Source organism: Myotis myotis, unplaced genomic scaffold (assembly GCF_014108235.1).
Source record: "Myotis myotis isolate mMyoMyo1 unplaced genomic scaffold, mMyoMyo1.p scaffold_m19_p_24, whole genome shotgun sequence".
NCBI classification, from domain to species: Eukaryota; Metazoa; Chordata; class Mammalia; order Chiroptera; family Vespertilionidae; genus Myotis; species Myotis myotis.
The window spans coordinates 5,167,850-5,183,937 of NW_023416329.1; the positions used below are offsets into that span (position 1 = coordinate 5,167,850).

Consider the following 16,088-nt stretch of genomic DNA (forward strand, 5'->3'; position numbering starts at 1 on the left):
CCCAAGAAAGGATATCTGACAGTGCAGTTTTCAGCTTAGTTTCTTCTGCAGTGTCAACCAGAATAGAGTTTGTTTAAATCAAAATGATGGTCAGAATAAAGAAGAAGCCACTTGGCAGTTTAATTAAACATCCTGTATGAAATAAATATGATTTACTAAATGAATACCTTGGAACCCATTGCAAAATCCTTTTCTAGGTTTACTCCTTAGTAGAGGGAAGCAGTATTAATATAAAGGCAGCCACCACCCTTTCTCAGAGATGAATTGAGGACTACACAATTCAGTTAAGGAGGAAAAAGTTCCACTTCCACAGAACTGTTGCACTACGAGAAGAAAATGGCTGCTGAACTTAAGAAATAATTTCCCAAAACATAAAAATATCCCTAATTTCTACATGAGATCAGCTATATGTAAAATCACATAAAATGTCACATATTTCATAACCATGATGACAAATTATTAACCTTAGGAGCCTCTTGGGACTGCAGATTTATTAACCTAAGGATATGACTTCCCTGAAAGATGATGTGGCTATTACCACCAACTACAAATGAGCACCACTGTTGATTTTGCAGGTCCAAACCTCAGAGGTACAAATCAAGCAGAACCTCAATGTATTCTGATTAATCATTGTGTGTGAGTTTCACAGCCTGATTTCAAATCACTATGTAACCAAATATGCTTTGCCATCTTCCTTGTGAAGCAAGGACGTGTGTGGGGGTTGGAGGCACAGAGGAAAGGGGGAGGTGGAAAGAAAGTCAGGGATGATGAAGCAGGTTTAAAACTTATGCCAATTCTCAGACTTCACTGCTGCGAATTTTTATAGTACTATGTATAGCCACCCAGATAAAATGAATTACCCTGGTATGGAAGCAAGTGAAAAATACCATAAAAACACAGGCAAACAGCATTAGTGAAAGTTACCAGAAGAGCGATGTATTATCTGAGGAACAGTTCTAGGGAGAAAGAAGGAAGACAAAGGAACTGAGGATGGAGCCAGAAAAAGGAGAGCGACAGAAAGACACTAGTACAGCAGGGAAGACTAAGAGGGAAGAAAGGGATAGACAGAATGGGGCTGGAGACCAAGGGAGAGTCTGAGAAACAAACTCACATGCAAAGACACTCAGAGAGACAAACACAGAGCCTTCAAGAGAGACAAGAGACTGGAGACAATTAGATTTCTCATACTAATCAAGCACCATCCAATTTTTCTTTTTTTACTTCCTAACACCAATTTTTTCTTTTAATTTAGATTTCCAGGTCCTGGGTACGTATATTTGAAGGCATATTTTGAGTCAGCAGGCATGCATGTAAACATGAACATAAATCATGCCATAATAATCCCTCTGCATATAGGGAAGACATTTTGGCATTTAACTGAATAATTACAGATTATTAAAGAAAGCAAACAGGAAAAGTTTGTCAGGCAACCTCACCTTTGTTCTAAAAATACTTTCTATTTTCAAGGGAGTAAGTCAATCAGAGTTGATACTTATTAACTGGTATTTTTCTTTCCATACATAGAAACATCTGTAATAATAAAGAGCTAATATGCTAATTAGACCAAATGGTGGAACGACCTTCCGGAATGACCAGTGGGCAGGGCAGCAAGGCTGTGGGGCCACAAGGCAGCCAGGGCCAGGAGGGCCGAGGTAGCCGGGGCTGCGAGGGCCGAGGCCCTTGCACAAATTTTGTGCATCGGGCCTCTAGTAGTTTCATAAAATCTTTCCCTGAATGACATATTGATAACATTACTGGAATTGGATTACACACACACACACACACACACACACACACACACACGCACACACACACGCACACACGTGATTTCAAGTTAAGGATTAATTCCATTAGTACACGGTAAATCAAACCCAAAGCACTATAACCTCCACTATAAAATGGAAGCAAATGATAATCTGAAACCCAGCCAGAAAGTCCTTTCTGCCATATGGCCCCAGCAGCATTTTCAATCCAGAAGAGGCAGATGTAAAAGCCTCCTGGGCTGACCACTGCTGCAGCACACAATTAATCTCTGACCATCAGTTTCTAAGCAATCTTAGAAGCATCGATGTTAATCACATTGGGAGCCTTTATATGAATGTTTAGGCCCTGAAAGGCAAGCAGGAGAAAAGGTCACGGATATTTAACATAACTAAGCAGGGCTGGAAGAACATAACAATAATTTAAAAAGGAAGACTTATTCCATTTATTGACGTCAGCCTCCCACCACAAACTCTTAACCATTTTTCTTATTCAATCAACTAGCTAGTCAGTCATACCTCTTTTGAGACTAAATATGCATGAGTGCTCACACACGCATAGATTCCAACTGCCAGAAACTATAATCATAAATAGCAACTATGCAAAAATGAAAACACAACAACATGTTCCATAATCAGCTTACCAAATGGCTCATCAAATTAGGTACTTGATCTTTCATAGCCACATAAAAAAGGGGAACTTTGGGTTGTGTTCTGTTTCAGGAGCACACTCAGAGCATTTTGTTCTTGAGAGGAAGCAAGACATAATGAAAGAGCACTGAGTTTGAACAGAAGACAATATTCAAGTCCCAGTTCTGCTGACAAGTCATTTACTCAAACTGAACCTATTAGGATAAAGCTTCCCCACCTAGAAAAGTGCATCGATAGAATCAAAGTGAGCTGCTGTCAATAGACTGCATCAATGATCATGTATAATCCAGGTTCTTGATTGCTAGTTTAGGCTTATAAAAACCCCTGCCACCCCAGTGAGAGGCAAGTGCAGACATCCTGGCTGCTGAAGAGTCCCTAAAACGACTATATAGACTACCACGGGCTTAATCTGCCATAGTTAATTTTCAGTGTTCTGGTGACCAAAAGAACATCTGTCAGCCAGGAAGACAAGAGTAAGCCTGTTTCAAATCATCAGCAGACCTGCTTAAATTCTAATTTGGTAAAAATGCTACTGGGATACTGTAAGTTTCAATTTCTCATGGTCACTTTGGATTGACAGATGGCTTTGGTTCATTTTACAGATCAATAATTATTTCTAAGGGTAGTTCTAATTTCTTATTAGCTCTGAGGTAAGAAGTATTAATACAGTTCATTGAAAGGAGGCTATATAGTAGAGTGATTAAGGTAGTGGTTCTCAGCCAAAACCGGTTTGGCTCAGTGGATAGAGCGTCGGCCTGCGGACTGAAGGGTCCTAGGTTCGATTCCGGTCAAGGGCATGTACCTAGGTTGCGGGCACATCCCCAGTGGGAGATGTGCAGGAGGCAGCTGATCGATGTTTCTAACTCTCTATCCCTCTCCCTTCCTCTCTGTGGAAAATTAATAAAATATATTTAAAAAAAAAAAAAAAAGGTAGTGGTTCTCAAACTTCCTAATGCCGCGACCCTTTAATACAGTTCCTCATGTTGTGGTGACCCCCAATTTCATTGTTACAATTTGAACATAATTAAAGCATAGTGATTAATCACAAAAACAATATGTAATTATATATGTGTTTTCCGATGGTCTTAGGCGACCCCTGTGAAAGGGTCGTTCGACCCCCAAAGGGGTCGTGACCCACAGGTTGAGAACCGTTGGATTAAGGGATACAGCTTTTAGAGGCTGCCTATGTACTCCTGAGTTTGAATCCCAATTATACCAGCTAGCTCTATGCCTTCATCTCCTCATCTGAAAAAATGAGAAAAATACCTAACTTATAAGAGTTAACACAAAGATTAAACTAAAAATAGCACAGTAATTGGTAAATGGAAAGTACTTAATATTAGCTATAATAAAGAGATCATCTCATGCAGAAAAATTTTCAGATAATGTTAAGTAAGCCAAGGGACCTGTGCTAGAGGTAAGGCATTCTATAATAGCCAGCAAAAACACACAATCATTTACATAAATGCTCACATTGTTCTAGTCCATATTCCCTTCATTAAGAAAAGTGGCTCAGCCCTGGCCGATTTGGCTCAGTGGTTGAAGCCTGGGCCCTTGGACTAAAGGGTCGTGGGTTCCATTCCCGGTCAAGGGCATGTACCTCGGTTGCAGGTTCCTCAGCCCGAGTAGGAGCGCATGCAGGAGGCAACGAATCGATGTATCTCTCTCTCCTGTCAATGTTTCTCTCTCTCTCTTCTCTTTCCTCCTTTCCATCTCTCTCTCTCTCTCTCCTCCCTTCCACTCTCTCTCTGGAAATCAATGAAAAAATTTCCTCGTGTGAGGATTAAAAAAGAAAAGAAAAGTGGCTCAGCTTCTTTTCTCATCAAAGCCTAACATGCTGACACTCAGAACCTACCAGCTCAATCTTTAGAATAAATGACCATGCACAATGAAAAAGATAAAGATGCTGTTTCCAAGAAGGCCCAACATTCCTGTTCAGAAGTTTAGCTGAAAAACAAACCGGTGGTTCATTTTACTGTTGAGAGAAGAAGGCTGTCAATGTGGCAGGTGCTCAACCCTGAGAGGGCCCTTGTGTTTCTTTTACATGCTAAAACAGAAAAATTAGGGTAAAAAGAAGGTAATGATACTGTGTCTATGGGGCGGTAATTAGGAAGGCATAAACTACCCACACTAGCTGTTTAAGAAAGGCTCAAAAAATCTGTGGGATGAAGCATCTCAGAGAGAAAGTGACAGGGTCAGAGTGTGGGGGGGGGGGTGAAATTAGGGAATTTATATATATACTAGAGGCCCGGTGCACAAAAATTTGTGCACTCGATGGGGGGGGGGGGGGTCCCTCAGCCTGGCCTGTGCCCTCTCGCAGTCTGGGACCCCTCGGGAGATAACGACCTGCTGGCTTAGGCCTGCTCCCGGGTGGCAGAGGGCAGGCCCAATCCCTAGGTGCAGCCCCTGGTCAGGCTCAGAGCAGGGCTGATTGGGAAGTTGGGGTGCGCCCCCTGTCACACTCAAGGCAGGGTCAATGGGGAGGTTGCGGCACCACCCCGTCATGCACAGAGCAGGGCCAATCAGGGGGTTGGGGCGCTGCCCCCTGTCACTCACAGAGCAGGGCCCATCAGGGGGGTTGGGTCTCCGTAACCTGTCACACACAGAGCAGGGCCGATGAGGGGTTTGGGGCGCCACCACTGTCACAATCAGGGCAGGGCCGATGGGGAGGTTATGGCTCTACCCCATCACACACAGAGCAGGGCCTGTGGGGGCAATGGGGGGGTTGGGGTGCCGCACCCTGTCACACACAGAGGCGCAGGGCGATCAGGGGGTTGGGGAGCTCCCCCCATCAGGCACAGAGCAGGGCTGATCAGGGGGTTGGGGCGCCTTCCCCTGTCACGAACAGAGCAGGGTGGATAGGGAGGTTGTGGCCCCGCCCCGTCACACACAGAGCCTCAGGGCGATCAAGGGGTTTGGGCGCTGCCCCCTGTCACGCTGATCCCGGTGCCGGGAGTCCTCGCGGCTCTGCTGATCCCGGTGCCGGGAGGCATATTACCCTTTTACTATATAGAATAGAGGCCTGGTGCTCGGGTGGGGGCCGGCTTGTTTGCCCTAAACGGTGTCCTGGATCAGGGTGGGGGTCCCGCTTGGGTGCCTGGCCAGCCTGGATGAGGAGATGATGGCTGTTTGCAGCTGGTCACACACCCTTCAGGGTGGGGGTCCCCACTGGGGTGCCTGGCCAGTCTGGGTGAGGGGCTGAGGGCTCTTTTCAGGCTGGCGGGTGACTGAAGCTCCCAACCGCTCCTTTTTTTCTTTTCTTTTTCTTAAATTCTGGGCCAGCTTTAGCTCTGAGGCCTCGGCTGCTGAAAGCAGGTATCTGGTTTGTTTGGGTTCTATAATCGAAACACTGTTTCAACTCCAGCTCTGAGATCCCGGCTGGCTGAAAGCAGGGATCTGCGTTTGTTCTATAATTGAAACAATGTTGCGGTCCTGCTGGCTGAAAGCAGGTTTCTGGGGTTTTGTTTAGCTTCTATATTTGTAACAATGTTTCAAACTGCAAGCTCAGAGGCCGGCAGCAGCAGGCGGGGAAAGTTGGCTTCCTCCGTCACTGAAGCAAGCAAGCCTCATGTTTGCTTCAAGCTGCCTGGCTGCCGGCTGCCATCTTGGCTGGCAGTTAATTTGCATATCGCCCTGATTAGCCAATGGGAAGGGTAGCGGAGTGACACCAATTTGCATGTTTCTCTTTTATTAGTGTAGATATATACAGAGCCCATGGACACAGACAGTAGTGTGGTGAAGGCCTGGGATGAGTGGGTGCAGGGTAGAGGGGATCAATGGGGATTAAAAAAGGGGGGGATATCTGTAATATTTTCAACAATAAAGATACATATTTTAAAAAATCTGTAGGATTCCACTCTCAAAATCAAATTATAAAAATTGTCCATTCTTTTTAGTAACTGTGTGTCTTCAGTTCCATTTCTGATGATTGACTTGTTCCTCCTCTTAAGTAACTATTTTTCTTCTAATTATAAAAGTAATATATGCTCACCTGGCCAGTGTAGCTCAATGGTTGGTTGATCATCGACACGTGCACTAAGAGGTCACTGGTTAGATTCCCGGTCAGGGCATATGCCCGGGTTGCAGGCTCGATTCCCAATAGGGGGCGTGCAGGAGGCAGCCAATTAAACTGTCTCTCTGATCAATGTTTCTATCTCTCCCTTCTCCCTCTCCCGTCCTCACTCTCTAAAAATCAATGAAAATATATATTTTTAAAAAGTAATAAATAGGAGAACCAAGATGGTGGAGTAGGTAAACACCTGTACTCGCCACCTCCCACAACTACATCAAAATTACAACTAAAATACAGAACAACCATCATTCAGAACCGCCTGAAAGCTGGCTGAATGGAAGTCCTACAACTAGAGAAGAAAAAAGCACATGGAGACTGGTAGGAGGAGCAGAGGCACGGAAATGGCTGGTCTAACACCAATTTATGCTGTTTTTTAATACCCCAACCCAGGGTTCCAGAGCTGGAATGAGAAGTCCCCATAACTTTGGGCTGTGAAAGCCAGCAGGGATTGGGGCTGAGTGACATGGAGGCTGCTAGAGACACAGGTGTTCCTTATAAAGGGCCGGCGCACAAACTGACAAGCTCCTGCTTCCTCTGAGCTCCAGAGCTAGATGCCGGGTGGAGGCTCTGGGAGACCCAGACACATACAGGGAGGAACTGATTATCTGGCAACAGGGCAGGAACTTGGAGGTGGCTTTCTCCCAGACAGGGGTGCTCCCAGGGGTCATTTGTCTCCGCATTTTGACTGCTTTCCTGTGTTTGTTTCTACGTATTAGACAGAGCTACTATGTCTTCTTGAGTTGGTAGAATGGCCTTGTGTAGTAAGTGCACCCCTGTGTGGCCTGTGTACTCAGTTTTATAGTTGAGCCTTGATTGCTCTTCATGTCAATCAAGGGCTGGGACCTCCCCCGTGGCAGGGCTGATTGGCAGGTATATCTGTTTGCTCTGCCCTGGTGATTCCCTGAGACCCCAGCCCATCCAATTTGCAGCCCCACCCAAACCATTTCCAGCAGCTTTTCCATATGAATGGCCTGTACTTGCTCAGGCTTCAGACTTTGCTGAAATATCTCAAACAAGCTGCAACTGGTTCAGCATGCCCCAAACCTATCAATAAAAGGTACAAAGCTTCAAACCATAGCAGGTTACAACTCTACATATCCATAAGCAACACACTCAACAGGCAGACTCAGGGAGCACCAAAAACCCAATGAAGCAAGTCCTGCTCCATAGGAGTGTTTCTTGCACAGCAGCTCTCCCACTGTAGTTGCTGCTGGTCTTCACAGCCAATTGGACTGGAGGTCAATTCCTCCCAGGTACACGAAGAGCAATCAAAGCTCAACTATAAAACTGAGTACACAGGCCACATAGGGGTGCACTTACTACACAAGGCCATTCTACCAACTCAAGGAGACATAGTAGCTCTGTCTAATACATAGAAACAAACACAGGAAAGCAGTCAAAATGCAGAGACAAAGAAACATGTCACATATGAAAGAAATGGAAGCAAGCAAACTGATACAGAGTTCAAAACCATGGTTATAAGGTTACTCAAGGATCATCATGATAGCTTCAAGGGACTTAGTAAGTTATTCAAGGATCTTACTAAGGTCCAGATATCAAGCATACACTAACTAAAATATATATAAAAAATAAAAATGGCAGCAGAGTAGGAGGATGCAACACAGATGTGCTACTAGGAACAAGCTGGAATTACAACTGAAATATGGAAAGGCTTCCTGAATAATCAATGGAAAACTCACAGGAGTGAACCCTGATACCCAAGGACCGAAGGTGGAGATGGCATAGAGACTGATAGGAGGGGCGGAGGCATGAAAGGGCTGGCTGGGCACCCACAGACGGCAACTGAAGTCCTGGAGAGATATAGCAGCTGTTGGGGGAGGGGGGGTGCCACTGAGAACTCCAGGATCTAATCCTGAAGCTGGGCTCCCCAGCAGAAAGCACCAAACTGAGGAGGGTACCCACAGGAAGTGGCAGCTTAAAGTTTGGGCATCCTTTTAAAGGGCCAATGCACAAAAATTCCCTGTGGAGTCACCCACCTTGTGCTCTGGCAGAGGGAGGATGAAGTGGACCAAAGTTGTGAGAGCAGAACCCAGGACTGGAGTCTCGGGGGATAGAGCTCAGAAGGCAGACACACCAGGTTTCCTAGGCTGAGTCATTCCCTCACACAGCAGAGGACATCTTTCCCACATAGACATCTGCCTTGACTGGGGGAAAGATGGTTGACACACCCTATTGGAAAACACCTTGCCCTGAGGCCACTTATGAGATTAAAAGTGACAATTAGCCCCCAGGCAGAAGCAACTGCCCTACCCTGTTGAAAAAAAAACTCTCACCACACCTGAGGACGATTGCCTGGGGCAATTCAAATCAGAATCCTATTAGTCTGTAGACAGAGGCGGTCTCTGGAGGCTTTGAGTCTTTGCCTGATCCAATTAGTCAGAAACAGCCTTTAACACTGTCCTGCACTAGAGATTGAGAGGTATAGAGGATCTACCTAAAACACAGTCACAAACCCAAACAGACAACCAAAATGAGGAAACAAAGAAACAACCCCCAAATGAAAAAACTAGTGAATTCTCCAGAAAAAAAGATAAATGAAGCAGAGATAAGAAATTTATCTGAAACATAGTTCAGAGTAATGATGGGAAAGTTGCTCAACAGCATGAAAAAAGATACAGTAATTATGAAAAAAGAACACTACGAGATAAAGAATGACATAACACAAATAAAGAACACATTGGAAGGAATACACAGCAGATTAGGGGAAGCTGAGAATCAAATCAGTGAATTAGAAGACAGAGTAGAAAATATCACTCAATTAGAGAACCAAAAAGAAAAAAACAATTAAAAAACAGGAGGACAGCTTAAGGGAGCTGTGGGACAATGCGAAACGTAACAATATTAGAAAATGTAATATCAGAAGAAGCAGAAAGGGAGAAAAGAATAGAGAAGGTGTTTGAAGAAATAATGGTAGAAAATTTCCCTAATCTGGTAAAGGAAAAAGTCACACACATTCAGAAGGCATAGAGAACTCCAAACAAGAAGAACCCAAACAAACCCACACCCAGACACATCATAATTAAAATGCCAAAAATTAAAGACAGAGAGAATCTTAAAGGCAGCAAGAGAAAAGAAAACTGTTACCTACAAAGGAGTTCCCATAAGGCTGACATCTGATTTCTCATCAGACACTCTACAGGCCAGAAGGGAATGGCATGAAGTACTCAAGGTAATGGAAAACAAGCACCTGAGACCAAGATTACTATATCCAGCAAGACTACCATTCAAAATCGACAGTCAAATAAAGAGCTTCCCAGACAAAAAAAGGCTAAAGGAGTTCATCACCACCAAGCCAGCATGACAAGAAATGCTAAAGGGATTGCTGCAAGAGATTCCTGAGAAGAAGAAATAGAGAGAGAAACGTAGCCACACAGAATTAAAATGGCTATAAATAAGTACCTCTCAATAATAGCCCTAAATGTAAATGGATTAAATGCTCTAATCAAAAGGTGTAGGGTAACTGAATGGATACAAAAACATGACCCAACTATATGCAGTCTACAAGAGACACACCTCAAAACAAAAGACACACACAGGATGAAAGTGAAGAGATGGAAAATTTTCCAAGCAAATGGAAAAGGAAAAAAAAGCTGGAGTAGCAATACTTATATCTGACAAATAGACTTTATTTTTTTTAAATCTTTATGTTCCTTTATTGGAGCAAGATTCCTGACCACTATACAGTGATGTATTCACTAAACAGAGACCTGGACAGAGATTACATACTATCCATCTAGATAGGTTTTATTACACTTTGCCTATTGATGGAATAATTCCACTTACAAAAATTACAATAGAGAAATGTCAATTCTGAATAAGATCCTACAGGTTCTGCTGATTCTCCCATCAAGTGGCAGGGCTCAAGTCATCATTAGGAGAGAATTTTATTTTAAAAGTGTCATCTTAGACTGCAGGGATGTCCATTAAACATCACAATTAACATGCCAAAGGACAAGCCATGTTGTCAAAATGCCCACTTAACCCACCCAAATATGACAAACCCACCCTTTGCTGACCTTCTATAACCCCTCCTTTTTTAAGTTTTTTTTTTTCTTTTTTAAAACAAGAGAAAGTAAACAGATACATGTTGGTAAATGCTAACTGTCCATATTCACATAGAGACAGTGTAATCTCTGAGCCCAATATACAGAGAAAGGAGGAAAATAGCAAGAATTCTATGCACTAGTACACAGGGGACTAGCATCCTCCAGCTCCCAGCAGAGCTAAAGGAACAGAAGGTTTTTCTTTTTTCCCACAGAGCATGGTGGTATTGACTCCATTAAGTTTTTCTTGAGACAGGAAGGGATAAAAATGAATTTGGAACAGAAAGCGGCAAAGATTCTTTTTCCACTGTATTCTGCTCAAGGTACATCCACCCCAAATAAGGTGAGAACCATGGTGTAAAGGAGAGAAAAGAGACCTCAAAAACAGGGCTCAAGAGGGAGAAAAAAAGACAAAGAAAAAAAAGTCTGCAACATGCTCCCAGGGACTGGAGAAAATTTTAAAAAGTTGGAATCCATCAGTGTTCATTAATCGTCTTCTCCTTCATCTTCCTCTCCTTCTTCCCCCTCATCATCATCTTCATCTTCTTCACCTTCATCCACATCACCTTCTTCATCAATATCTTCTTTCTTCCTTCTTCCTTCTCCTTCTTCCCCTTCCCCTTCTTTATCATCCATGTCAGGAACCAAGTAGTACTGTAATGGATTTGGCCAAATGTCATCTTTAATGACTTCTCCTGACTCATCTGCACCTGCATCAGAATGGTCAGTAAACCAGGTAAAGAGGCTTTCTGGTTCCTCATGCTATCTCTTCCTGCTGGCTTTATTCTGTGTTGACTTGAACGTTTTGTCAAATCCTTTCCAGATTTCCATTTGATTTCAGTGGACTTTGAAGATGGATCACCACTCTCATTCAGATAAAACTCTTTGGAAAAAACTTTATTTTCAAAGTAAGGATTTTCATCAAAATAAAAATCTATTCTGTAACCTGATTTAATATCTTCAAATTCTGTCTCTTGAACTCTTGTCAAATAATGCAGCACCTCTTCATCCTCTTCACCTGGCAGTGCAGACACTTGTGGATGGTTGACAAATGTTGTTACCCAAAAATTTGGGATTTTGACAATTCTGACCTCTTCTGAAAAAATGGTTGGCGGAGTTTGTTATATTTCTGTTCTACTTTCAAAAATCTCCTTACTGGCTTGTTTAAGTCTGTCTATTTCATTTTGTACTTCATCAATATGTTCAATCATTTCTTACTGTTCTTTTTCTCCCTTTGGCACATCCTGAGGGGTCAGCTTCTTCTCCAGCTTGGGGGCTGGAGGCAGTTTCAGTTTCTTCGTTTGAGGTGGGAGCTAGGACTGGCGTTTGGGGGCCATGCTGTGAGGAATGTCGGAGGATCTGATCGCTGGGAAGTTGCCAGGCTCGAAGGCATGCTGAGCATTCCAAAATAGACTTTAAAAGTATCATGCTAAGCACAATAACCCAGTCAGGGAAAGATAAATATCATAGGATCTCACTCATTTTTTGAATATAATGAACATAAACTGATGAACAAAAATAGAGCCGGGGGGGGGGGGGGGGCGGCTGGAATATACTAGAATATAATACAAGTAATTTTGTTATTTGCAGATTTTTAATATTTCCTACAACCTTTGTGCTATCATACTATATTAGTATAGTTTTGGTAATATTATACTTAAAATCCTTTTAGTCTTGAAATATTAATGTTTATTGCATGTAATATTAAAAAAAAAGAATACTATACAGGGATTCAACAGTAGAGTAAAGGGTTCTGTGAAACAACAATTTGTAATACGAGAAAGCAAAAAATACCCAATCAGAAGAGCAAAAAGTTTGAAGTAGTTTAAAAAGCCTCTGAGACAACTTCAAACATACCAACATTCATATTTTGGGAGTGCCAGAAGGAGAAGAGAGAGAGCAAGATATCGAAAACCTATTTGAATTAATAATGACAAAAACTTCCCCTACCTGGTGAAAGAGATAGACTTACAAGTCCAGGAAGCACAGAAAGTCCCTAAAGAGGAACCCAAAGAGGCCCACACCAAGACACATCATAATTAAAATGCCAAAGATTAAAGACAAAGAGAGAATCATATAAGCAGCAAGAGAAAAGCCATTAGTTACCTATAAGGGAGTGCCCATATGACTGTCAGCTGATTTCTCAACAGAAACTTTGCAGGCCAGAAGGGAGTGGCAAGAAATATTCAAAGTGATGAATACCAAGAACCTACAACCAAGATTACTTTACCCAGCAAAGCTATCATTTAGAATTGAAGGTCAGATAAAGAGTTTCACAAATAAGGAAAAGCTAAAGCAGTTGGTCACCACCAAACCAGTATTATATGAAATGTTGAAGGGTATTCTTTAAGAAGACGAAGAAGAAGGGAAAAAAAGATAAAAAATATGCAACAAAATGGTAATAAATACATATCTATCAACAACTGAATCTAAAAATCAAAATAAACAAGAAATCTAAGGAACAAAATAAACTGGTGAATGAAATAGTATCAGAGACATGGAAACATGGAACAGACTGACGAATCTCAGAAGGAAAGGGCTGGGAGGTTGGAAGAGATTAACCAAAGATCTTACCTATAGACACAGAAAGTAGGGTGGTGAAGGCCGAGGGCTGGGTGGGAACCAGATAGAGGGAAGCAATGAGGGGCAAAAAAAGGGAGACATCTATAATAATCTCAACAACAAAAATTTAAATATATATATGTATATATGTACATTAAAAACAGTTTGAAAACAGAAAAAAAAGCAAAAGTATTAAATGTTTTTATCTCAACACCCAGTGGTATTTTTAAATGTTGCATCAAGCCGCATTTTTAAAAAAATATATATTTTATTGATTTTTTACAGAGAGGAAGGGAAGAGGGATAGAGAGTTAGAAACATCGATGAGAGAGAGGCATCGATCAGCTGCCTCCTGCAAACCCCCTACTGGGGATGTGCCTGCAACCAAGGTACATGCCCTTGACTGGAATCGAACCCGGGACTCTTCAGTCCACAGGCTGACGCTCTATCCACTGAGCCAAACCGTTTAGGGCAATCTGCAATTTTTTTTTAATCCTTATCCGAGGATATGTTTTTATTGATTTTAGAGAGAGAGGGATAGAGAGGGAGAGAGAGAGAGAGAAGGGAGAGAGAGAAACGTTGATGAGAGAATCATTGATCAGCTGCTTCCTCCACACCCCACAGGATCAAGCCAGCAACCTGGGCATGTACCCTGACCAGTAATTGGTTCATAGGTCAATGCTCAACCACTGAGCCACTCTGGCCAGGCAAAATGTTTTGGTTTTTTTTTGTATAGATGATGGAAACAGTAAACATTTGGGAAAATGGTTAGAATTTAAAACTATCAATACCTTCACAATGTATTAATTATTTAGTCAAATTATATAAACATTCTTTTGTCTTCCTTTTTAAAACTATTCCACTGATAAAATAATCATGTCTATACAAAGTCAATTTTCACTTTTGCTTTTCATGTTTTTTAAGTTTCATAAGATAATCAGCCTCATGTCTTTCAACTCAGACTTCACAAAAAGGAGAACTCTGCACTCCAGCTCTACCATTTTTAAGCACACAAAGGATACAATGTATGATGAATGTCCCTGTGACTATCACACTGAAGAGGCATAGAGTTCAGGCACTCAAAGAGGAGGAGGACAATCTGACATGCTGTAAATAACATGGACCATGGAGTAAGACCATCTGAGATCAGCCTCAGCTCTGTGACTTCTTGGCTCCTGGACCCTAATCACGTTCTAGAAACTTTACTTACATTTTCTGCAAAATGGCAAAAATATCACTCAATTCACTTTATTGTAAGCAATAAGTTAAGTAAGTATACAGAAAATGTTGGCCTGAGGCAAATCCATAAATACTATTGGTTCTCTCCATCCTTCTCTATTTCATTGTTAAAGAGATGTTCTCTGAAAACATACCGATTGAAGTTAATGTCTGGGTAACTGGAATACTCCGATTTCATCTTCGCATTTCGACGTGGAAATGTGCAGAAGAACGCATTAGCTAAAAGACTGGCAATCTGTTCCTGAGACATTGTGATGGAATGATTCATCTTCTGTTTCAGGAGTGGTATTGGCTGATTGAGGAAACAAAAAATACAGACAAGAAGTGCAATAATTAGCTTAGCAATTTCAAAAGCAGAGGCATGAAATGACATTTACTAAATTAAGGTAGGAAAAATTACAAGCCATTCTTGAATTCTTAAATCAACAGTAATACCATTAGAAATATATACTTGTTTGACTGGAGATTTCTAATCAATAATAATAGTGAAGAGAACACAAAAGTCATTATTTATTAGTGAAAAACAAAATTGCTTTGGCAAGAAATAAAAACACACTGACCATGTAATAAAAAATTAAAACAGAAAAAAACCAAGATGGCAGCATAGGTAAACACAAGAGATGGTTGCCTCACACAACCACTTCAAAAATACAACTAAAAGACGGAACGGACATCATCCAGAACCACAGGAAGGCTGGCTGAGTGGAAATTCTACAACTAGAAGGAAAGAGAAAAGCATATCGAGACTTAGAGGAGGTGCGGTGCGGAAGTAAAATACAGAGGTAGAGTGGCGTATGCGGAGAGGGCTGACGGCTGAGGACACGGTTGTCTTTTTCAATCGGGAGGGAGTCTCAAGCTCTGAGCTCCAGTTCCGGGTGAGTCTCTGGGAACCCAGACTCATACGGGAGAAACAGGACTGTCTGGCATCAGTCGGAACTCGAGGGCAGCTTTCTCTCAGAGGTGCTTACAGCAATTGCCGGGACACTGAGAAGCAAGGCCTCTGAGGGCAGGACTGAGAACAGCCATAACTGCTCGCTCTGCCCTGTTGAACCCCTGGGACCCCGCCCAAGCCGTGCACGGAGGCTTTTGCATATGAAAGGCCTGGCCCATTGCAATCTGATAATTACCTAACAAACTGCAGTTGGCCTAAGGCCGAAGGGCAACTTGCATTGCATCACAGCTGGCTCCTGCTGGGTAGCCTCAGGCAAAGGCTAGATTAGCACCTCCTAGCACAGGGGTGGGCAAACTTTTTGACTCGAGGGCCACAATGGGTTCTTAAACTGGACCGGAGGGCCGGAACAAAAGCATGGATGGAGTGTTTGTGTGAACTAATATAAATTCAAAGTAAACATCATTACATAAAAGGGTAGGGTCTTTTTTTTCAATAGTTTTATTCATTTCAAAAGGGCTGGATCTGGCCCGCAGGCCATAGTTTGCCCACGGCTGTCCTAGCACCTCCTTAGAAATCCAGGTGCCAGTGTGCCCGGTGGTCAGAGTGGGACCATCCAGATTGCAGCTCCTCGGATCCATAAAGGACACACTCAGGGGGAAGACTCAGTGACCACCAAAGCCCCATTGAAGCAAGTCTTGCCCCAGAGGGGTGTCTCCAACACAGAAGTTCTCCCACTGCAGACACAGCTGATTCTCACAGACAATTGGCCTGAAGGTCAATCCCTCCCAATGTTACCTACAACAATCAAGGCTTAACTACAACAAGACTGTGCACAAAGCCCACAAGGGG

At 42.6% G+C, this 16,088-nt stretch overlaps 1 protein-coding gene and 1 pseudogene across 5 annotated transcripts in view; both read right to left on the reverse strand.

Moving 5' to 3' along the window:
* PARG (poly(ADP-ribose) glycohydrolase) overlaps positions 1-16,088 on the reverse strand; it is a 186,767-nt gene that overhangs the window by 71,965 nt on the left and 98,714 nt on the right. For all 5 annotated transcript variants that reach the window (XR_004975221.1, XM_036356035.1, XM_036356033.1 and 2 more), the window contains one exon: positions 14,482-14,639. Coding sequence is in view for 4 of the 5 variants with exons in the window: in XM_036356035.1 (XP_036211928.1) it covers positions 14,482-14,639 (158 nt within the window). In the remaining variant the exon portion in view is untranslated. The remainder of the gene's footprint in view (positions 1-14,481; positions 14,640-16,088) is intronic.
* Positions 10,536-11,887, reverse strand: LOC118679375 (annotated as a pseudogene).